A 24,378-nucleotide genomic window follows, 5' to 3' on the forward strand; every position below is an offset into this window, starting at 1 on the left:
TATCTGCTCCGAATACCATATATTGCTGCTCCGAATCATGAATTTTGCTGCTCCGAAATGGACTTAGTCACTTCCCACCCCTGTTAACGCAATAAAAACACATGTAACATGAAAGTTCAAGCATCTGCCATTTTCACTTCAAAACGTGGAACAGAGATGGCAGCATGGGTACAACAGAACAAGAATAACTCTGACAGCATAAATATGTTACGGCCATGCATTAGTACAACACATTCCTGCATGCAAATAATTTATTATAAATTCCCTAAAGAAAGGTGGTTATGAGGTGCATGCCTGATCAAGTAGCAGTATTTATAAAACTGTATACAGTTTTCTATGAATAGTTTGTAGCCATTACCCACTTTGTTTTAAATGTAACAAAAAATATAATTTATGCCTAGTTTTTTAATTATTTTCATTGGTTTTTATTATAATGAAATACTGGCTCATATGTTTGTAATGTATGCTGAGTAGCATCATCGTACTCGTCTTTCAAATGTTTGTCATCAAATGTTGCAATGAAAAAATGTTTAAATATGTTTTAGTGTTTTCCTTGGTCTTTAGGCTAATCAATAGACATGTGGTTATTTCATGAAATCAAATATCTACTACCTTTCAAGCAACCGTAAGTTTTGTAACCTAATGTAATTTTTCTTCATAGAACAAAATGAAGGATGGACACCATCATCTGAACAACCTTGATGAGGAGTTGGACAATATGGCACCTATTGGTCGTGACATTGATACAGTGAACAGACAGATTGATGAAATCACGGTAATTTTACTTGTATTTTGTTATTTTTTCACAAATTCAAATTTTCTGAGGAATAATGCATTGTTTTAGTGATGTTTGAGTGTCAGGGTTGAAACTTTTCTGCTTGATATTTCACCTGCACATCTGGCAAACATCTTCAAGATGCATTACCATGATGATTATGGAGCATGTATCTGCTTACAGTCAACACTCATTATAATGACTTCCCCCCCCCCCTCTTCATTCCATCGAAAAACTGATGTTATATTGAAAGTAAAACCATAAAAGGTACTCATTATATGTAAAAATTTGGGTCTTATCCTACCAGTCATTGTAATGGAATGGTCGCTCTGATGTGGGGTTGTTGTAACAACTATTGACTGTATTCATACTTTTTACTGTCTGAATGAATGAATGCCAGAACTTTGCCACTGGACTTATCCCATTGCTGAGATCTCTTCCAGCCCAGCTTCATGGCAGAGTTCAGAACACTTTATTTTATGTCAAAAAAAAGGAAGGAAAAACACGATTTTTACAACATATTTTCCCTGGACAATTGGGTACTGTCGTGTTCAACAAATTTTGTGGTGATTATGGACAAGATGGGTTGGGAGTTGGAGAAAATTTCTGGGTTTCGTCAAGATGAATGTACATAACATTTCGCTGGCTGGGCTTACAATATTCTATCAGGCTGTTAAGGTTGAGGCTGAACCAGGGAAAAGTTAAAATATGAGCTCTATCCCTGTGTGTGTAGAAATAATGGTGATAAGTCTTGAAGGTGTTTGACACATGAACAAGTGATACATCAAGGAAGAAAAATATTCAGCTATGATGGTCAAATGATTCTAAATAATGGTGATGGTTTAAAGTCTCATATGATCCATCAAAATCTGTTTCATTATGATAAGGCTTCATTAATGTGTAATGTTCAGAGTTAACTGAATAATTTTCATTAATTTAGAGCTACCTGAGGAAACTGAAAAAATCCAGAGAGGAGTTTGAAGACCTAGAGCACAACTGCCAGGATATCATAAGCCATGGATATTCTCCTGATCCGAAAGGATGCCGCAATCAAGTAACAAAGGCAGAAATTGATAAATCTACTAATAAAGTTTTTTTTTTTAGTATTTGAACTCAAATAATTTTTTGCAAAAATATATATTTGTCAATATCTTTCATTGAAGCTGGATGTATTCCATCGTCAATTGGTGCGCCTTGAAGAACGAGCTAAGACCAGGGATTCAAACCTAGAAAACATGTTGCAGAGACTTGAAAAATTCTACCAGGACTTTAATGAAATATCAGGAGAGTTGAATGACACTGCTCGGGAAGAACACTCTTTCAAACCCATCAGCGGTGAAGTTGATACAATCAGATCTCAACAAGACCAGTTCAAGGTAAGAGAAGAACATATGAAGTGAACCTAGTTGGTAGTTTCTGTACTCTAGTAACCTTTTAGAATTGTATGTCTTGCTTAAATAACACTTCTCAACAATTTTTTTTTAGGTTCCTCAAGGAAATTTGAATGCTTTTAGGGGTATATTGGGGCTGCTGATAATTTTTTGTTTCCTATTATATTCAACATTTTATTATATTTATATAATCAGACATTGGTGGTCTTAATATTTATGGATATTCAGTTTATTATTGATTTACATTTCATTCACTTGGAATGTGATTTGTATGCTGCTTATATATTACCCCATTGTAATTTAATTTCCACTTTATCTCAAAACTAGAGCGAGTCTGTCAAAAACAATGCCATATTCAGAATCAGCACATTTATTTTTAGTTTGTATATAACATTGTGATTGGTCTAATCTCAAATGATCATTTCATACTTTGCTGAAAACCATTGTACTTAGTTGTTAACATGCACAGGTATTAAAGAAAATATTTGCCTGTATTTCTTCATGAAAGCCAAATTTTGTTTATTTCAGCATTATCGCAGGGAACGTCTAGAACCTCTTGCCAAACACATTGAATCCATCAACAAGGTTGGACAAGGTCTCATCCAGTCTGCAGCATCAGGAGTAAATACTAGCATTCTAGAACAAGATTTGGATGCTTTGAATGACAAGTGGAATAATCTTAAGCAAAAGGTTAGTTCAATTTAAGTATAACAATAGCAAAATATAGCAATATTAGTCAGAATAAAATGTTTGTTTTGAAATCTGTCTCTTCCCATAAGGTGAATTATTATATAAATTATTTTCAAATAATCGTCATTTGAATTAGTTACATTCTTGATCTTGCTAGCTGATAAAAAAGAAGATATTTTATTGTCAAAAATCAAATCAAAGCAACAATATAATATTTAGATAAGCGAAAATTGTGTCTCAAAATATTTTTAATATCTTAGCATTGATTAGAAAAAAAACTTTCTAATATTTCTTATCTTTCATCTGAAAATACTTCAGCAGAAATTATATTAAATCAGTTATCTTGGTGTTAAATTCAGTGGCTTCAAAAAAAGCGTATTCTGATATAATCAATATAGGAAAAATTGTGAATCATGGAATTATTTTTGAATTAGGATTTCGTTCGTGGAATCAGAGTTGTTCAAAATGAATTACTTTTTATTTCTGTATCAAAATCAGGAAAATTTTGTTGTACAATCAGACTTCTGTAAGTGGATAATTTCTTTTTGTCCTGTTTCCATATGCTTATGTAAGAAAATAAATTTTTTGCTTTAAAGAATAAAACTCCTTAAATTAATTCTTATTCTCAGTGTGAAATCTCCAAAAAATGTAAATCAACTTCAATTCCTAAACTGGTACTGAATTTTTCTATTTAAATTTTTTTCCTGCCCTAGCGTATGTAGAAAGCATGTTTGGTTTAAATAGTATGCAAAAAAAAATCTATATTGCTACATAATTTGCTCTTTCTGTGCAGAACTTGACCACTCCTGATATAGGCTTTGCTTCTTTTTTTTTTTTCCTGGATAAATGATGTTAATAAAATTTTTCAAGTTAACAATTACATTTTTTCTGCATATGTACTATCTTATTGAAATTTGATTATTTTGTAGATGAATGAAAGAGAGAGGCATTTAGATACAGCATTCCTTCAATCTGGAAAATTCCAAGAAGCCCTTGACGGAGTACAAAAATGGCTTGAAGATACAGAAGAACTTGTAGCCAACCAGAAACCACCATCAGCTGATTACAAGGTTGTAAAAGCCCAACTTCAAGAACAAAAGGTATGTCCATGTATTTCTCGTAACTTGGGGGGGGGGGGGAGAATCAGAAAACTAAGTTCAATTTATTTGTCCCATATAGAATGAAAAAATCATTTAAATATCATACGTTTCATAGGTAAAATCATTGACAAAATTTGTTCGTTTTTGCTTTGTAATCCTGTTTGCATTGATATGTTATTTAATATATATCCTTTAAACTTTTATCCTTTTCAGTTCCTTAACAAGTTATTGATGGACAGACAGTCCAATATGGAATCACTCATGGCGATGGGTCAGGAAATCATGAGTAACATGGAACCTATAGAGCGAAATGAAATCAGTGCTCAGTTGAATGATTTGATGCAAAGGTATGAAGAACTGAAAAGCGCTGCCCAGGACAGAACAGAAGCTTTGGAACATACCATTCCAGTTGCTAAAGATTTCCAGGACAAGATGGCACCGCTTGTGGAGTGGCTGGAGCAAGTTGAAAAGAAATTGACTGTAATGGCTATTATCCCAAGTGATCAAGAAAAGATCAGGCATCGCATGGTTGAGCATGATGTAAGTCTGTTGCATTGAACTTCCCAAGTGTAAAAAAAAAATCTTTTCTCTATCATTCAATCTTTTATCAAACCTTTTTTTTTTTAAAGTTTTTAATTTTTTACCCTTCACAAAATTATGGACTTGTATGTGTGTGGTTGATTATATTCTAGTTATAAATAATTTGTTCTGGTTCTTTCAGACTCTACATGAAGACATAATGGATCACAAGGAAGCATTTGAAGAACTAACAGAAATCGCACAAACACTTATGAGTCTCGTGGGTGATGATGAAGCCCAGGTGGTTGTTGACAAGTTGCAAGAGGTGACCAACCATTATGCCAAAGTAGTCGAAGACAGTGAGCACATCGGTCAAGTGCTTGCAGAGGCTTTCCAGGGTGTTGGGTCTTTTACTGTGAACTATGAAGATCTCATGGCTTGGTTCAATGAAATGGCTTTTCGTCTTTATCGTTTCCATACCCTCAGTGTCTATGTTGAAAAATTACAGGAACAACTGGATGAGCTTGTGGTAAGAATTTCAATTAAGAAGTTTCAATTACATTCATATTTTTGATGATTCATCTTATTAATAAATACTTGAGTTAGTTATTTACAGGTTAGGCCAAAAGTTTGTAAAAACTTTAAAAATTTATTTTAAAAAAATGGGAAACAATTGCATTGAGATGCAGTTTGGCTAACGAGCCTGGAATACTAAGCGGACTCATAGTTCTCCATCTTAGAGCAGCAAAACCAGTTTTTTTGTTTAAAGTGATATCTAATCGTTAGAAAAAAGTGGCATTAAAACAGCTGTTGCTTGTAGCAATAATACTGGCGTCACACATTGCACAAATATGGTGGAAGAGCTCTATGTTTAGCTGTATTCACGGGAGATTTTTATTTTTTTGTTAAAAGAAAAGCTCTAGAAATGACCAATAGGTAATAACTAGAAATGACAAATACCAAAAATATAGACTGGAGGATGCAAATAAGATGGTTATTAAATGTTGAGTGCCGAATAAATTTGAAATTTATCTGAACAATGTTTTCTGGAAAAGAAAAAGTTTTGTTGGGCATAAGCACTTTTGGCATGATGATGTAACGTGAACTTCAGGCTATCGGCCCAGCTAGCTGCTGCTATATTGAATAAATATGGTGAATATTTTCATTGTCTGCTGCATACTTTTTTCCTTTTCTTCGCCTACATCATCTATTGATAATTTTCATAACTTTTTTTTCCTGTCAAAGAAATCCCTGATACAGTCAACCTGTTCAGCCAACTATCTCAATTCAATTTTTTTTTTTTTTTTCATTTCATACAAGTGTTTAGACTTTTCGCTCACCCCTGTATGGCTATTCAGAAATAATATTGTCTTTCAGAATTCCGAGACATCATAATTAATATAATTTTTACTAGGTTATGTAATAAAACTTTCATTTGATAGGAATTGAGTGAAGCAATCTCCGATCACCAGAAACAGGTTGATGATGTTACTGCAGCAGGACAAGAAATCATGAAACATGCTTCAGGTAAAACTGATTCTTCCGTTTAATTTATGCTTTATTAAGTATGTTTTTTTTAAATAAGCAACATGCTAGCAAGATTAATGTAAAACAGTTTATACCTTACCTGAGGGTTATTTCCATTATAAATGGGACTTTTCTATAAGCTAGTAGAAAATATTGGTCTGTCAAGGATAGTGTGATTTATGTAGTGTTATTTTTTCAGGCGATGACGTAATCTGGATGAAAGAGAAATTGGACACCCTAAGTGTCAGATTCACTGATCTCACAAGTCATGTTGCTGTTAGATTGAGGCAAGCACAAGATTCACTGCCTCTTGCTCAAAATTTCCACTCTTCTCACAAACAAATCTGTGTGTGGATGGAGTCAGCTGAGAGGCAACTTAAAGGTTTGGAAACAGTAGGACTGACCAGTCAAGAAACTGTCATTCAGGTAAATCCATCAATGAGCCTTAAAATTTTATATTCTTATGCTCAGTATACTTACTAGTTCTAGGAACATTTTCTGTCAAATCCTAAAAGCATGTTTTACCATCAAAATTTTATTTTCAGAGGCTAGAAGCGGAAATTCAAGAGAACCGCACAATTGTGGATACATTGAATCACTTAGGTCCTCATCTATGCCAAATGTCATCAGGAGAAGGCGCAGCTGTTATTGAGTCTGAAGTAACAAAAGTTAATAGAAGATTCGACACCATCTGCGAACAAGTGCAAAGGAAAGCAGAGAGAATTGATCCATCAAAGCAGAGAAATGTCGAGGTAAAAGCCTTTAAAAGCAATACTCATGTTTCCCTTACAAGCAGTGTTTGAAATCATTGGTGGTTTGCTGGTCCAAGGCTGCTGATTAAACAATTGGGCCGCCAAGAAAAAAATTGTGGTGCTCCACAGGACCAGTAGCGAAAAACTTTTGTGTCCCTCCCCACCCCTCGTATCGATACATTGATTGTGGAAGAATCTCTTACAGGAGATTCTTCAATCGGCAGTAGATTTTTTATGTCTTTTTGGCACCCCCTTGGTGGTATATCACTCTTGTAAATGCCAATATATTTTGGAAAATTAATTATTATTTAGAACAGATTTCGTTTAGCAGACCAGTTATGATGTCTGCTGACCAGCAAGTTCTCGTAACCATTATTTTTCAATTCTAACTCTGTTGACAAGTTATATAAAACAATATTTTTGACTGCTGAGAGTTTTCTATGTTGGGTCTTAAAAGAATCATCGTCTGTTTGGCAATATTTCAATTGAAATACGTTATTTGAAACTAAAATTTTTTGCTGAAATCAATTGGATTAAGATTTGTAAGCGCTGATAACAAAATTAAAAAGTAATTTGGCATTTGTTTTTGTTAAAAAAATATGAAGTTTGATCAGGCTTTTTATCTGTTTACGTTAGTGTACAATGTTTTTTTACCACTCATTCATATAACGAGATTCTTAGTTAATCGAGACAATTCTTAAAAATGTAAAATGAATGAATATATAACATTTTGTTCAGAAATTATACCTTTTAACTTTGGCATACTTTTTTTGTATAGGTTGTTGGTGATATTGAAGATCTGCTAGATTGGTTCCAAGACATTGAAAAACAGTTACGCCAAGTTGAACCGCTAACTGCTGACCCAGAAGCTTTGGCTGTCTTGTTAAAGAGACAAAAAGTAAGACTGATAGCATTCCTTATCTTTCAAAAATATTATCATTGAAATTATATTGTGATTGTGGCTAAAAATATTTTTCCATGTGAAATCTTTTTAAAAAAAATGTTTTTTATATATACAATTGAATCTCAATATAACAATGCTCTGCTGATCATGAAAAGATACTTGTTTGAAGGGATTATGGTTATATATCAAGAGGCAGCAGTTCAACAAAAGACTATGGGCATGAAAAAATATTGTTGAGGGATTTATATATATAGTGTTTTTCAACCTATGGTCCGCTGACTCCTCCCCCTCTCCTCTCTCATTACTCTCTCATTTACTACCATTGCATAATAATGCATTTAGAGCTGTGAAATTTCAACTTATTATCTCAGTTTTTTGTGATATGCAAATTGTAAATAACAATTCCTTTTGGATTTTATGGGGGGGGGGGGAGGGGCTTCTAATCAACCTTCACTACAGGGAGTTTGTAGAGCATTGACCTCCACTTAAAGGGTGTTAGCAACATCAGAAAGGTTGGTTAACACTGGATATAGAGTATCGTTGTACTGAGGTTTCACTGTAGTTTGAAGAGAAAATGTGTGAATTATAATTTACTGGTGGGGAATGAGGTTATTAAGTGCACCATAATTGGGTACTTACACAGTTGACACTTGCTTTCGTGAATTCCAACACACTTGAACAATCAGTTCTTGAAATTTAAAATTTTTAAATATAGGAAAGATTTTTAAAGAAATTATATATTTTTTGGTGACTGGAGGAATAGAGTTGAAAGTTTGTAAAATTCAGTGGCAAATGTACATACAATATATACTTGTGGAATGAAATTTTGAAATTAAGTACCAATAAAAAAAAATTAGGGTCTCACAAATTCAAACAGTAAAATTTTTTGCTTGGTAGTTTTTAAACTTTTTTAATATCTGTAAATTTTATTTTTCAATTTAATAAAAACTTTGTTACAGGCTCTTAATGATGAAGTGAGTAGCCAGAAGGGTCGTGTGAGGGACATATTGTCTGCCGCCAAGAAGCTAATGAGGGAATCATCAGGCGAAGACCTTGCCGAAGTGCGAATAAAGGCAGATGAACTGAAAGACATTACTAACACTGTGTCATCTCTGTGCTCTGATAGACTTTCAGCTCTCGAACAAGCTCTTACTTTGGCTGAGCATTTCTTCGAGACTCATTTAGATTTGTGTCAGTGGCTCGATGAGATGGAAACTGAAGCTGCTCTGCAAGGTGCACCTGCTCTTAATGCACATCAAATCAAGAAGCAGCAAGATTGTAACAAGGTTAGTGGGCAAAAAAATATTTCATTCAATATTTGATAGTATATTAAGGTAAAGTAAAAAAAAATCTTAGTTTTCAAGATAATGAAAATTTATATGCACAATATTTTCTTGGATTAAACTTTTTTTCTCATTCAGGCTCTCATGCAATCAGTTAATGAGCACAAACCTCTACTTGACAAACTGAACAAGACTGGTGCTGCCCTGAAAAAACTCTGTTCAGTGGAAGGAAACAAAGTGCAAAAGATGGTTGATTCTGATAACAGTAGATACAACACCCTTAAAGACACTCTGAAGGACATGCAAAATGTTCTTGAAGAAGCCATGCAAGCTACTTCTCAGGTATATTCATATTAGATTCTCTGTTAGTAAATTTTTACGTACAGTTTTATTTTGATAGTCACACTTAGGGCTGTAACTAAGTTTTTTTGTGGGCGGGTGAGAAATATGATTTTTCCACCTTCCACTGTGTGTAAAATTCAAAATTCAATGATTTTAGAGGTGTTTTTGTTCTCACCTAGAATTTGAGGCCCCTCTAAATTTTTCTGCTCTGAGCCATTGCCTCCTTTCCTTCTATTTTCCACCCTGTTCATGCTTAACATATCTAAAAAAAGTAATGTACTGCCACTCCCAGATATATAAATGTTTGATTTACTGATGCTTTGTCAGATCAACTTGATTACAACAAATTTATGGCGTTATTAGAGTATATAAAGCGAGTTATGTGAATATGTAAAATAATAGTTAATTCGAACATATTGAGAAAAACTTATGACTATGATAAAAGAGTTCGGTTTAATAAGTGGAAAATGGATGCGGTCAAACTCATTGAAGCTAGTGTGGAGGAATAAACCAATACAGATAGATTGGCTAACTATATTTACCCCCTCAAGCCTGGAGGAGATTAAAAGGAATCCCCCCCCCCATCTTGTAAGTTGGAGGAGATTAAAATGGAATCGCCAGTTTTCACAGATGTTTAGTAGAAAAATTATAGCTTTTAAACTAATCATTGAATTAATTTGAAATTTTTTATGTTTATAAAATAATATCTTGTTTACAATATTGTATAGTATCATTTGTATTGCCTTAAATAAAATTTATGCAATTTTCTTTAGTGAATTTTTTTTTTCTTCTACCACTGCCAAAAATCAGATTTTTACCTCATGGCTGTAACAAAGAGCTACTTAGTTATACAGGGTGTTTTAGCTTGAAGGGCTAAAGCATACTCTCTTTACAATAACATCTCAAATTTCCACATGTTAAGCAGCAAACATTCATCACTCACAATAAAATATGATGAATGAAAATAATATAATAGTTATGATTGTACAACAGCACATTATTCTTTTTTCAAATGATACCAAACATGTAGTGATCATGAAATAATATAAGGGATTAAAAAATTAAGATATACAGTTGGCCGCTGCAACACGTCGCTCCATAGTATGTGAAGTCCTGACCTCTACATTGAAGGGTTAATAACTAAACTAATAAAAAACCTGATAGAATTGTCATCAGTTTGACTTCAATCATTGACAATACTTGGAGAGGATTCTGTAATTCAAGCCTGTGGCTACACATTGGAATTTTGCACTCTAACTTAAGATTTAAACTTTGCCATTTCACACAAATTTTCTATCTTCTTTTTTAAAATTTGTTTTCAGAGTCATTTTGTTAGATTCATTCATAGACAGTTTGGCTGTTGTAAGGTCAAAGAACATGTAAAAAGCATTGAATAGAAATAAGAAAAGTCAATTGCAGTAAATGCATAAAGATTATTTTTAAGTAGCTTGAACATTTTTCTTTTGAAGTAAAATTTATTTTTCTCTAATCAAAAATGGAAAAAAAATTGTTTAATAGAACATTCATTGTATAGGTTTTGTCATCATGATTCACATTGTTTCAAACATTTCATTCCAGAATGGAAATAGTTCATACATATACGAATTGAAATTTGAATGAATTATTTAAAGGATCACTTTTGAAACAATTCAAGCGCATTGATCATTGCGATAGTAATTTAAACTGCCATTTATAGGCCTATATATTTTTTATAACCTCTTCAGCTTATTCTGCTCATTGAGTCGGGGTTGCTTCTTAAATTTTTTTAGCACCTTCCCTTATACAATGCAGCTACTGGAGCTTTTATGTCCTCCCTATTGTTAAAAGTAATACACACCCAATATGAGATAAACCTGTTTTTTTTCCTACTCTTCTTCTTTGAGATTCAATCAACTTTGTTCTTAGCAAAATGCTAATGCTTAGTTTAAAGCGTGGGAGTAAGGAAAAACAAGTGAAGATAACCTCTACCCACTATGACCCTCTAGTAGGTGTTGATCCTTTCTTGAATAGGCCTGGTTATAGGAAATGTGTAGGCTGAAAATGGGAAGAGTGTTGAGATGATTCATTCATCGATGTTTCTAGGTCTACCTTGCACCTGTTCAGTTAGTGTGTTTGAAACTGCTGAAACAACTTAAATTGAGTTATGTTGTATCTAAATTTAACATCTGTTCATACAGTTTTACATGTTCTTATAATTTTTACACTTTTAATAAAAATCAGTATGAAGTTTAGTAGTTTTCAATAACAAATGATTCCTGTAAATTAGTGTAGTAAAGATATTGCATCTATAGAAACTTTTGACGAGTTCATCTTTACATCATTAAGGAAAAGATCTTTCTCCAGTCATTAAAAATAGTTATTTCACCATTAAATCAATTTTTTCATCACAATTTTTTCTCTCTGAATTATCCGACATTCTGAAAATATTTTTGTTTAATATTCAAATTTCTTCTCAGATACTATTATCATAAATTAATACTAATAAATATGATAAATATTTTTTTTTTCCTCTCAAGTTGGCTTGCTTTTATATTTATAAATATTTAACCAATTGCAGTTTATATCCCCTTCCCCTCCAAATGATATTCATTGTATCGAGCATTTATTATTTAGAGTTCCCATTTTAAATTTTATTCTCACCTTTTTTGCTAACATTTAATTTCACTATTTTTATTAAATATATATATTTTTTCATAATATTATCAATCACATTTGATTAAACATGCATTTATGCCATATTTTCAGCTTTTCTTTAAATTCAATCTATAAAACTCATGAATTTTATTTGTAATCAGTTTTCAGACAAGCTCGATGGAATGCTCAATTTTCTCAGCAATACTGCTGATCAGTTGAACAATGCTGAACCTATATCCGCTCATCCAGAGAAGATACAGGAACAGCTTGGAGAAAATAAGGCGGTACTCAAAGACCTTGACAAACGATCAAATGCACTAGAAGCTGTGAAACGGGCTGCTGATGATGTAATCATCAAGGCTGGTAATACACGAGATCCTGCTGTGAAAGGTATGATAAAATTTTGCATGTTTTAAGGCAAGTTTTTACTGCCACTTTTGATCATTTTTGTCGCACCACAGTCATTTTCTGCACACGAGGGCTAATTAGACCGGGACCTACAATTTATTGCAGATTCCAAACGGCAGGCTTGTTTTTTTTATACTCAAGAGGTTGGTGCGCTAACCCCTCGACTCCCTGCGGTAGCAAGTTTTTCTGTAGTCATGTTGCTGTTTTTGTTGTACCCCTGTGTCAGGAAAGTTTTCTGACAAGGACGAACCGAGTATCGAACTCGCGACACCTCTAAACATCCTTTGATGCTTTAGGCGAGTATCTTATCGACCTGGACTACCACTCCCTTTTACTGCCACTTGATGTGCTTTTGCATCTTTAGAGGATTTTACAGAGTTTAAGGGCAATCGTCAGACATTTCATTATTTTATTTATCATAACTGACCATTGTCCAAAGCAGAATTGCTTTAAACTTTCCAGTATTAAGAGCCGTATTAAAACTTTCCATGAATCCTGAGGGCACAACAAATCATTCTACAGTGTTTGAAATTGTAAGAAGGTATCTGGGTCTTATCCAAATGCACAATGTTACTTGTGAATCAAAAATGTCCTAACATTTTTGCTACAGTAATATAGCTCCAAGTAGCCTGCAAGCTTCATTGGAAATAATTTTGAATTTATCACCTTGATCCTTTAGTAGCTGTTTTTTGTGAAATTGTTAGCAATTTCAATGATGGAGACCTCAGAAGGCTACGCATTTAAGATGTATTGAAAGTTCTTAAAAAAATTTTTAAAGCATACATGATTTTATAATGTTCTAACTTTTTGGCAATTTTTAGTCCAGCCTAATTTAACGACTTTTTCTTGTTTTTCCAGACATAAAACAGAAATTGGACAAATTAAATGACTTATGGGAAAATATTCAGAAACTTGCTCATAAAAGAGGTCGATCACTTGAAGATGCACTTGCCGCTGCTGAAAGGTTCTGGGATGAGCTTACGATGGTCATGAAGACTCTCAATGAACTTCAAGAAAGTTTGAATGCACAAGAACCACCTGCAGTTGAACCGAATGCCATTCAGCATCAGCAAGATGTACTACAAGTAAGCTGAGAGGCATTTGAAGTTTTTTTTCCCCTCATCAACATTAAAAAATGTGTAAAGTAGATGATTAAAAGGAAACTCTTTATAAATGTGCTGTTTCATGTATCACTCAGGAAATAAGACAAGAAGTTGACCAGTGCAGACAAGCTGGACAAGATCTGATGCAGCTCTGCGGAGAACCTGACAAACCTGAAGTCAAGAAGCACATCGAGGACCTTGATTCTGCTTGGGAAAATGTAACCACCTTGTATGCCAAGCGTGAACAAAACCTGATAGATGCCATGGAAAGGGCTATGAACTTCCATGATGTATTGCAGGTCAGCTAAATGGCTTCTTTCTTTTCTTTATTGTGTAAAATAAGAAAATTTTTTTGTTGTCTGAGGTATTTCAAATACCACAAATTTAATTTCAATTAAAATTTTATCAGTTTTAGTTACTTAAAATTTTACTAACTTTAGTAAATTAAAATAACTTGTAGAATCATTTTTACTCTGTGTAGATTGCTTTGATATACTGTAGGTTTGGCTAAAAATTAGTAATAAGGCCAAGATTTAAATTTCTTGCAAATAATTCACACAAAATGCAAAAAAGACTAGCAGTTAGTGTACAAATCTTAGCATTGTTGGTTATTGTAGCTAGTTTTTTGGTCTCAGCTTTTGAGGGATTGTTTGAAAATTTTTCAATTAAGGTTTTGAATCAGGATTTGTAAATTGCATCTAGTTAGTAAAACTTTTATTGGTCAAGATTCTCTAAAAGACTCAAAACACAAAAAGAATACAAATAAATTACCTTTCTGCATGAACTTTTGTTAGTTCACTCTACTAAATAACACCACAGCATCCACGTGATTTGATATTAGGGCATTAATAAAACATTAAATGACAAAAAAATAATTCCTTGGTCATAAAACATTTATATACTTCGTATATTTCGCAGAGCTTGCTCGAATTCTTGGATTATGCAGAGGACACTTATGCTGGCCTTGGTCCTGTTGGGTCTGATATTGAAGCAGTCAAAGGACAGATTCTTCAGCTAAAGGCAAGTATCTCAGAATATTGACTTGCTCTATAAGGTTGCAGAAAATATGTCAAAATTTCTATTTATTTTTGAGCAAAAGAAATGTTTCAGTCTATTGCCGGGATTACACTGTAAAAGTTTCATAAAAGTTAATTTATAAAACTGAAAAAATGCAGCCAGTAAGGGCATCAGTTGCATTTTCTCGGATGCAACTCGTAACCTTATTGGTTAAATTTTTCAAGTTTTATAAATGAATTTTATGAAACTTTTGTAGTGTAATCCTGACCTATGATAAGTATCATGCATGCATATAGAATTCTTCTTTTGAACACAAGTTTTATATTCTCATTTATGTAATTTTTACTATACAGTAAAGCTGGTTTGTGAGCATAACTCATTTCACGAGTGTGTTTGTAATCAAAAACACTTAAATTTATCAAATCAAACTTCCCCACAGAAAATAATAAAACCTCAAATGATATGTTCCATGATATTTTTGCCCCCTTACACCAACAAGAGGTTGAGATCATCTTCCATGGGCTTGCGCTATGAATGTCACTTCCATAGTTGGTGAGGTCTTAATGAGCTGAAATCAAACAAGGTCTCTTAAACTATTGAACGGCTCCATTTATACACCATGTGCATACAATATATTTTTTAATTTGGTGTTACTTCTATTATATAAAATATTAAAAAAAGCCCAGTAAAGTGCTTGAGCCTGGTCTCTTAACTTGCAAGGTAGCCTGACTTGCATTGAAAGAAAAACACGTGGGAAATACTCTTAGGCTGTGTTTATACTATAAAAGTTTGATAAAGGAACTTTTACAAAACTTGAAAAATAACTGGGCTGCTCAAATGTAACCATTACACTCATTGGTTGAATTTTTCAAGTTTTATGAAAGGACTTTTCCAAAACTTTTACCGTGTAATCTCGGCCTTAAACAGAGTGATCCAAAGTTTTTACCGTAAATGAATTTATCCAGTTTTTATTTTAATTTCTGCTTGTTATTTCTAGAACTTCAAGAATGAAGTTGATCCGCATATGGTGGAAGTAGAGTCAATAAATCGGCAGGCACATGAGCTGATGGAGCGAACATCACCAACTCAAGCTAAGTCTATAAGAGAACCACTTGCTGATATCAACAAGAGATGGGATGATCTATTGAAAGGAATGGTTGATCGACAGGTATGAAGATGAATTTTCTTTTGAAATTATTTTAATTGAAATAACTTTGTCTTTGTTAAATTGAAATATATTTTCTTTTGCTTTGATTCATAGACTGAGCTTGAAAACGCACTGTTGAGACTTGGCCAGTTCCAACACGCTCTTGATGAATTCATGGTCTGGATCTCGAAAACAGAGAAAACACTCGGTGACATGAAACCTGTGTTTGGTGATCCACAGGTCATTGAAGTAGAACTCGCTAAACATAAGGTGAGATACTAATGTTAGAATGTGGCTGCAAATGTTTGCTGTATATCAATGTTATCTATGAATAACATTATATACATATCTTTCGAACATTTATATTTTCTGAGATTAATATTTTATAATATTATACACATACAGGTTCTAATGAATGATATCCAAGCACATCAAACCAGTGTTGATACTTTGAATAGTGCTGGTCGCCAGTTAATTGAGGCAAATCGTGGCAGCGAGGATGCCAGTGTTACTCAAAATAAACTGAACGTGAACAAAAGGTGGCAACATTTGCAAGATAAAGCTTCAGAAAGACAGACAGAATTGGAGGAAGCTCTTAAAGAGGTATATTACTGATTTTTACATACCCCATTTTTGTGAATGCAAAGTACAGTACATGATATCGATCATTATTTTTTATGTTCGCAAAAAAAAACAAAATTTTTATTCAAAATGTTTTTATTCCCCATTCACCCCGGATTTAGCATCCTCTTAAGCGGTGCCCCGCGTGGCCGCAATTGGTCGCATTGCCAAGCGCCACCCCTGTACTCTATTACAAAAGCCATGTGTGCATTTTGGTTCCCTCACCCATGGCCCCCACAAGAGCCCGGGATAATTCTCATAATTTTTTGGCTTTTTCAGGCTATAAATTAACTATAGAAGGGGCCGTGAGAAATCTGACTGGGAGGGGGCCTGCGAAAGATCCCAACTTAGGGGCCCATACCCTCACTCAGAATTTGATCTACAATAGTCAAATGAAGGCAAAGGAAAAATTTGGTTTTTCACTTTTCTGGCCCCTGGAATACCGGAAACGCCTTTGAAAAAATAAAAGCCTTACCAGCCAATAACCCTGGATAGTTGGATTTAAAGCAAGTTTTTTCTCATTATTCTTAAGCCGGGTTTTCGTAGGAGCAAGTTCTCTGTGCCACGTGCAAAGTGAATCGCCCAGCGTGACACGCCATCCACTCACCAATAATACAAGTTCGACTGTTTTTCTAGAGAGCGCAACAAGCCTCGCGGCAGTATTTTACGTCGGGTGTGATTGGCCGACTGCTTCTGGAGGAGTCAAATGCGTTGTGCGCCACTCGTTTTACCGATCTTCTCTTCATTTTTGTTTTCTTTCACTTCCCTTCATCGAGCTCGATGCTTCCCTTCAAGCCGGAGTATGCAAATGACAGAGTAGCCGATGCACCACGGTAGAAATACACAAACGCGTAGTGTGATTATGTAACACGTTTCTGTCGACGGGAAATGATCCAGTTCGGTTCCCGCTGTGCCAAAAACCTATGTTGGAATGTTTTTTCCCTTTTTATTCTCTGTGCACGTGGAACCGCTGGGCCCGACGCAATATGTAAATCGCGGGCGGCGTGCTCTCATCCTCGCGGGAGCTCGGCTTTATACTGTAGGCTGGTTTTTTTCCGCGTGTATGTCGGGATTGTTTTTTTTCTCCCTGAGATTGCCAGTTGTTATTTGTCGGCCGTTTTATTTATTTTTTTTATGATCGTAAATGATCTTATTTTTTTTCCTTGCAACTTTTATGCAATAAAAGCTAGTGTTCAAAATGAACTTCCGATCGTTGTTTTTTTTTTCTTCAGCTCAGTCGGCACGCTCTGGCCCCCAACAACCCACTTCTGGGAAAACCAGGCTTTATGGTAGCATGTATCCTGCGATCGTATGTAGACGTATTTGGAGTCGTTGGAAGTCATTAAACTTTTGTACTAGGTATTTTTTCTGGAGGACTTGAGAAATCAATATCTTAGAAAAAAAAGTTTCCTAATTTTTGCCGGAATAACTTCAGCCTTTCGGTCCGTAAGTGAGCAAAGCTTCCTCTGATTACTGTCAATCATAGGCGGAGATTGACTTGGAAGTCTGGGGGAGGGCACGATGATGATGATGTCAATTCATATATGCATATATACATTAGATCAGTCAACTTCACCTTTCACGCTAGGCCCCCCCCCCCACCGTATCTCCACCCATGCTGTCAAGAAAATATTTATTTAGGGGTGATGTGAAGCGCTTGTACAAGGTTCTTTAAAGAAAGAAAACACAAAATGAGTAGCAAGTGTGTGTACTTTTAATTACTTGTGGCTGAAAAATCCCTTCTATCAAGATTGGTTGCTGAGTGTGCCAAGTGTGTGTGCAGGGCCATAACTAGGATTTTTGTATTGTCTTGCCGCTCCCACCAATTCGCAATTCGATAATTTTATAACGGTGTTCACCTAAAAATTCCCACCCTGGGCAGTTGCCCCCGCGCCCTGTAGTAGAACTCCTTAATACACGTTGATGTCGTCTTACCCTGTAATACCGGTGCTGGTATGACATCAGTGGCCTACATCATTCCTTGGAAGATCACGTGACGCGTTGAATGTCGGTGCATCTCCGTTGTTTTCTAATGGCATCCATAGTTGTTTAAAACAATAAATTAAAGAAATAATTTCAGTATCGATGATATGATTCCAAAATTAATGAGATGTAATTCCAAAATTAATGAAAGATAATTCCAAAATTGATGAAAGACAACTTCAGCATTGATAAAAGAGATAATTCCAAAATTGATAAAGCAATAATTCCAGAATTAATGAAATAATTTTAGAATTAATGAAATAATTTTAGAATTAATGAAATAATTTTAGAATTAATGAAATAATAAAAGAAAGAATTTCAGCATTAGCGAAAGAAACAAATCCAGAATCGATGAAAGAAATAATTCCAGAATTGATGAAAGAAAGAATTCCAGAATTGATGAAATAGATTCAGAATTAATGAAAGAAATAATTTTTCTTTTTCTATCTTTAGACGAGTTCTTTTTTTTAGTCTTTAAAAGAAAATTAATTGCAATATTTAGAGACTAAACTATGTTTCAATGGGGAAATTGACAGGCACAAACTGTGTTATTCAATGTGTCATATGTTTTTGTATGTTATATATGTGTATGTAGCCTCCTTTATTCATTACGGATAATGCGAAATAAAGTAGGTAGAAATGTAATCTCTGAAAGTTTTAATCAAAATTAAATATGCGCCTATTCATGTGAAAAATATGCGTTTGTAAAAAAGTCCTTGAATTTTTAAGTTTTACCTTGAAAAGTGCTTGAATATTCGTTGAATTTTTTTCATTGGAAGAGTACGAACCATGTCTTGTTTCCGGTATTACGATCAGAGGTCTTGTCTATTTTCTCAACGTTTCTGTTGTCGAGGTATAGTATGACTCAAAAGCTTGATGTCGTGAATTTTTACTGTGTTAAATTTTGTCTTAAGTAAAGTCTATGCTGCCGCCCGGGCGCGCCGCACCCTTTGCACCCTCGCTTAAGACGCCCCTGTCCCAATACATTATCACAGCAATGTAGTTTTAAAAAATTTTAAATTTCGCGGGTATTTTTCCCCATGTATGATTTGATCTCTTGGAGTTCGTTATAACTGAATTCGACTTTATTTCTTTTCAGCAGAGGCAATGGATTGGCACCCCCTTTCAATATTCATAAAAAATACCCCAGAGCAATCATTCTCTATTCGATTTTTATAAATATATTCCCCATCAGACCACTCAGTGCTGGCTGAAGATAGCTTTGTGCTAAACTAAATGGCTATCCGTCTGTAATTGCATGAAAACGATGGGTTTTTTACAAGCTTTCATTTTTCACCCATCTACTTCTTGGATTATATTTACTACCAGCACTCAAAAGAATGTCAATGAATGGTCAACAAATCTTTGTTTTCTTTATGACAGCCCTCTTTGAATGAAAAGTCTGTACACACACAATTTTGTCTTTACAGTTATTCCATTTTGCTTAAACCTCTTCTATAGTTTGTGTCAGGGCCTACTGTCACCCCTAAGTTGTAAAACCACAGAGATTAGATGAACAACTTTTTTTATTTCCTTCCTCATGTTAATGTCACTTGAATAGGGGAAAAATTGCGAAAAAGATATTCTATGCATTTTGTTTGAAATTAAATTTTTTTAGTTAGAGTGACTAAAAAAAGTTTAATGTCACAAATTTCTTTGTGGCCTCCGTATCAGTAGCCGTGGCTCCCCTTTTGCAAGATTTTCATCCATGGCCCCCCCTGGAATATCCTAGGGCCCCGGTTGAGAACCACTATATTGTTGTTTGCATGTGTTTGGGTGCTGCCATCTGCCTTCTAAAGTTAAGTACATTAAAAGAAATTTTGTAACTGAAAATTAAAGAAATTTCTAATCATAGAAACATTAGTAAGGACTGAGTGATGTTACAACTCTTATTGAAATACTTACTCGCTCTTACTTCCCTATTCCCCACCTCCTCTAATGAACCTAACTACTTGTCAAATCTTCTTTAATTCGTCAAGCAAAATATTCCTCAGGCACTGCAAATGCCTGAAAAATAGTCATTCAATTGCCAGTTTCCCATTCTGATTTTGATAAGCAATGCACCGCCATCATAAATACACAATGCACCACAATACATAATACATATGTGAAGCACCACTATATGGCAATACAGCACAATAAGTAATACATCTCTATATGCAATGCAACACAATAAGTAATACAGCAAATGTGCAATGCAAAAAAATAAGCTATAAATCAAAATAAGGAATGCACCACCATTTGCGGTACATCACAATATGCAAAGCACCACCATTGACAATAAAGCACAATAATCAAGGCACCATTATCAGCAGTGCACCACAATCAGAAACAGCACAAAACAATGGGTGTCCAACACTGGTGTGTCCATCGGTATGGATTTATAGGATCCCTTAATGGATTTTTCTTATGTTTGTTTGTTTTTGTAACAATAATGAGACAATTGAAAATGAAATTAATAAAATAAAATTTGCCATGTTTATCGTCAAAGAGATTTGACAGGCTAGACTATGGTATATTCCCAAAAAAGAATGTAATATATACAGTAAAACCTTGTTAAGTCGTCATTTTTCTTCAGACACTTCCAGCTCTCATAGACCACAATGTTATTAAACCCTCGTTTATTCGTCGCTAATTTCGGTTAAGTCGTCACTATGAAAAAGTTTGAGAAAGAGGAACAGACTATTTTTATGACTCCCATTAAAAAAAAGAGCTTGTTGACAGCATTGCCATATGCTTAAAAGTCACCATAAAATAGTATATACCCAAACGGAACAGTTTAAGTAACGGAAGTTACGCTGGGGAAGTTCATTTGCCGACTAAGGTCTTTGGAACGTTGGGGACTGTTCAAGCTAGATCTCATTTCTGCATGGGCTCTACTGGAGAAACCGTGAGACACCCAGGCTCTGTCGCAAGAAGCAATGTAAGTACTTCGCCCCCCCCCTAGGGGTGGGGGGCCAGGGCATCTCCAGCAAAACCAAAATTTATTGATATGTCAAAAATTGCATATAGTGCAAGGAAATCAAAAATTATGTAAATCGAAGAATCAAATTAATCAAGTTAAAGTCAAAGTGCAACGGGACAGATAATAAATTATCATAGAAAGCATGGACTCAACTAATTTAGGGCTTGAAATTTAAACAAAATATCTTTGTTGAAAAAAATCATTCTTTCCCCAAGTTGAGGTCTTCTGTTTATTTTTCCCTGCCCTGGTCTCCTCCACCAAGTCAAAAGTGTTCGAGATTACTTTGTAGTTGCATCATGAACTACTGATGAAGAATTGAAACACTAAAATTAAATTTGATGTATATGTAAAATTAATGTGCAATAGAGAGTTCTGTTATGAAGAAAAGCTACTTATTCAAACAGTTGCTCTGTTAGTCTATAAATTAAAAATTACTAGTATAAATCAAAGTGTACAGTACATTTCACCACAATAATTTAAGTGATAAAAGAGATAAAAAATTGCTATTATATTTATTCTTTCGCGATCTATAATTTTTATTAATATTGTTATTTTGATTCATACTTTAATAAATGTCATATTACTTTAAATTTATACGATTTTCATAATATTGCACATTAAAACTGATGGAACTCAGCTAAGCCGTCATAATTTTTCGATAACTTGAGGTGACGACTTATCGAGGTTTTACTGTATATATATATATATATTGTAAGGAGAGCACAAAATGCTTTTCTGTGGTTGCTGAGACCCTATATTGGCCCAAATTTTTATAAACAAGTCATTTCTGTCATTTTGCTTTGGCTTGAGTCAATCTTACAGGACACTGAAATAAAGTGCTGCGAAAAAAAAATTCTAGGGATATTTTTTTAAAGGCCATAATTAAGTTGTCTAGGGGGAGGTAACTTCCCCATCCTACTTTTTTGTAATTTTTTGAGTGGGGGGCCTTGCGAATGAGAAAAGTCACCAAAAGTATAAGTCCCAGAAAAGTCACCAAATTTTGCTTTTGGTATTTGGTAGACACCCTGTATAGTTTAAATGAAAAATAATTCAATTCTATGGTTTAAATTACTATATTTTGTTTAAAATAATTTGAGTTTATAGTTTTAAATCACTGTATTAAATTTCTTAGAATGTCTAATAAATATTCTAAGAATGACCCAGCAAACGAAGTATGATGAATCAAACAGGTAATGATCAAGAGTAAACTCAAAAAGAAACCGGGGATGGGGGGGGGGGCGGCTTTTGAAAATACATTAAAAATGGTATATATACATACATATACATTGAGTACATGTGCTTTGCCCCCCCCCCCCCGGAAAAAGTTGAAATGACGGTCCTGTACTATAGGGCATCAGAAGTATTTCTGTATACTGATCTTTGCAAAATTGTTTTAAATGAAAACTTATCAGGGCCGTAACTAGGCTTTTTGCCGCTAGGGACAAACATTATTTTGCTGCCCCCACAACTTTAAAATTTGATAATTTTTTAACGGTATTCTTTGTTCCCACCTAGAATTGCCCCTACCCCAGTAAATGCAAGTGATATAGTAATATGAATTCTATAGTGTCCTACCTCCTCCTCTCACAGAACAAGATTTCATGCAGCATTTATGCCCTACTAAATTATCTTACCTATAAAAATGTGAGACAAATAATATGTTCTCTTTAACAACACTAATAATCAAAGAATAATATTTTTTTCTTTGAAACAGGTGAACACAATTGATGCTAAAGATGTCCAAATGGAGGAAAAGGAGGTCGGTATCCAAAAAGAACAAGAAACCCAGATTGACTCTGGAGATAATGAAATTACCATTCAAAAAGAGACCGATGCGTATGATACTGATAGTGAGCAGAAAAAAGCTCAAAACAAGGATGATGATCCTGCTGATACTTTGGTGCAGCCTCCACATAACTGGAGGGAGTGGGTGAAAGACTATGTTGCACCTCTGATCGAACTAATTGCACATGCTGTCATTATTAGGGTTACAATGTACGTCATATACTGGCTAGGTCTAAGTCTTATTAGCTTGTACAATGACTGGTCATGGCAGATACATGGCCCATTGGTAATTGATAGTGTGCTGCATACGCTCTTCTGTATTGTTGTAACTTTCTTCATTAACTGGTTTTTTCAGTGGTTTAATGACATTTAAAGATGCCTTTTGAATATTCACACATTGTTTATTGGATTAATAGATAAGTTTGAATGTTTCAATTTGAGAATTCACAGAAGGGGGTGAAAAAAATATTATTTTTCTGTTTTATTTTTAAATCACATGTGGAAGCTATTTCTTGAAATTTTGGTTAATTAAGAAAACAGTGGTAATTAAGTTTAATTCATGAATATCTCCCACTGAAAATAAGAGCAATGGCAAAAAAATCATAATCGTAACCTCTTTGGGTTGCCAATCTAATATTGCAGTTCAAAAAAAAAGAAATTTTTCTGTCAAATTGGAATGTTGAATATTTAAATTTTTTCAATTAATTTCAGTAATATGTAATTTTGCCATTGCTGAAATATGTACTTGCAGACATTGACTTTTATTTCTTATTAAATAGGCTCTTCAACAATATTTTAGTAAAAGTTTCAGTATCGAGGGTAAAAAAAATTCATATATTGCTTATTGTGTAACTTTGTCACTTTCTCTTTTATCAATTAAGTATTTACTTTGTAGGTTCTTGTAGTGTTTTTTACCATCTTTTGTCAAATTTTATGTCATAAAAGTTACCTTATAAGCTGTAGGTTTGAGGTTTTCAAACTTTGTTATGTTTTTAGTAATTATATTATATAATTGTTATACTGGAGTAGTATACTATTTTTTATTTGACCTATATTCAGTTTGCTGTAATGTGTTTTTATGTATTTTGTTTTCTTTCATCTTCATAGTAATTTTGCATAAATTTCTAAAAATTTCCACTTCTGATAGTTTTTGAGGTTTATTTTTCACTGTGCTGTATTTGTTTTGTCATCATGTGGTCAAGAAATGTTATGCTTTTCATTCAAAAAGGCATCACCTAAACTTCAGATACCTTGTTTCTGATGTATTGATATATTCGTATTATAATTGTAAAAAAAATGTTCAGAAAAAGTTTTATAGCACCTAATGTAGGTCATTAAATTGATGTGATACAGTTTTCTTCTCATAAAATGGGATTAAAGTCATTTTTAATTTCTAGTCACATTGTTTATTTATGAAGTTAGTTTGAGAAAA

At 34.0% G+C, this 24,378-nt stretch overlaps 1 protein-coding gene across 1 annotated transcript in view; it reads left to right on the plus strand.

Annotated features, from left to right (window-relative positions):
* Positions 1-23,736, plus strand: part of LOC149072562 (dystonin-like) — a 47,011-nt gene extending 23,275 nt beyond the window's left edge. The window contains exons 5-25 of the mRNA XM_089247238.1: positions 662-775; positions 1,716-1,829; positions 1,939-2,151; positions 2,695-2,856; positions 3,786-3,956; positions 4,170-4,496; positions 4,678-5,004; positions 5,918-6,002; positions 6,202-6,428; positions 6,548-6,754; positions 7,533-7,652; positions 8,618-8,944; positions 9,080-9,283; positions 12,079-12,307; positions 13,184-13,410; positions 13,524-13,727; positions 14,347-14,448; positions 15,443-15,613; positions 15,707-15,862; positions 15,998-16,195; positions 22,876-23,736. Coding sequence (XP_089103364.1) covers positions 662-775; positions 1,716-1,829; positions 1,939-2,151; positions 2,695-2,856; positions 3,786-3,956; positions 4,170-4,496; positions 4,678-5,004; positions 5,918-6,002; positions 6,202-6,428; positions 6,548-6,754; positions 7,533-7,652; positions 8,618-8,944; positions 9,080-9,283; positions 12,079-12,307; positions 13,184-13,410; positions 13,524-13,727; positions 14,347-14,448; positions 15,443-15,613; positions 15,707-15,862; positions 15,998-16,195; positions 22,876-23,319 — 4,329 coding nt within the window. The 3' untranslated portion in view covers positions 23,320-23,736. The remainder of the gene's footprint in view (positions 1-661; positions 776-1,715; positions 1,830-1,938; positions 2,152-2,694; positions 2,857-3,785; positions 3,957-4,169; positions 4,497-4,677; positions 5,005-5,917; positions 6,003-6,201; positions 6,429-6,547; positions 6,755-7,532; positions 7,653-8,617; positions 8,945-9,079; positions 9,284-12,078; positions 12,308-13,183; positions 13,411-13,523; positions 13,728-14,346; positions 14,449-15,442; positions 15,614-15,706; positions 15,863-15,997; positions 16,196-22,875) is intronic.
* Positions 23,737-24,378: the final 642 nt, after the last annotated feature.

The sequence above is a fragment of the Pholcus phalangioides genome, unplaced genomic scaffold (assembly GCF_987345545.1).
Source record: "Pholcus phalangioides strain wild (caught in Gottingen) unplaced genomic scaffold, Ppha-v1.0 ptg000017l_1, whole genome shotgun sequence".
Lineage (NCBI taxonomy): Eukaryota > Metazoa > Arthropoda > Arachnida > Araneae > Pholcidae > Pholcus > Pholcus phalangioides.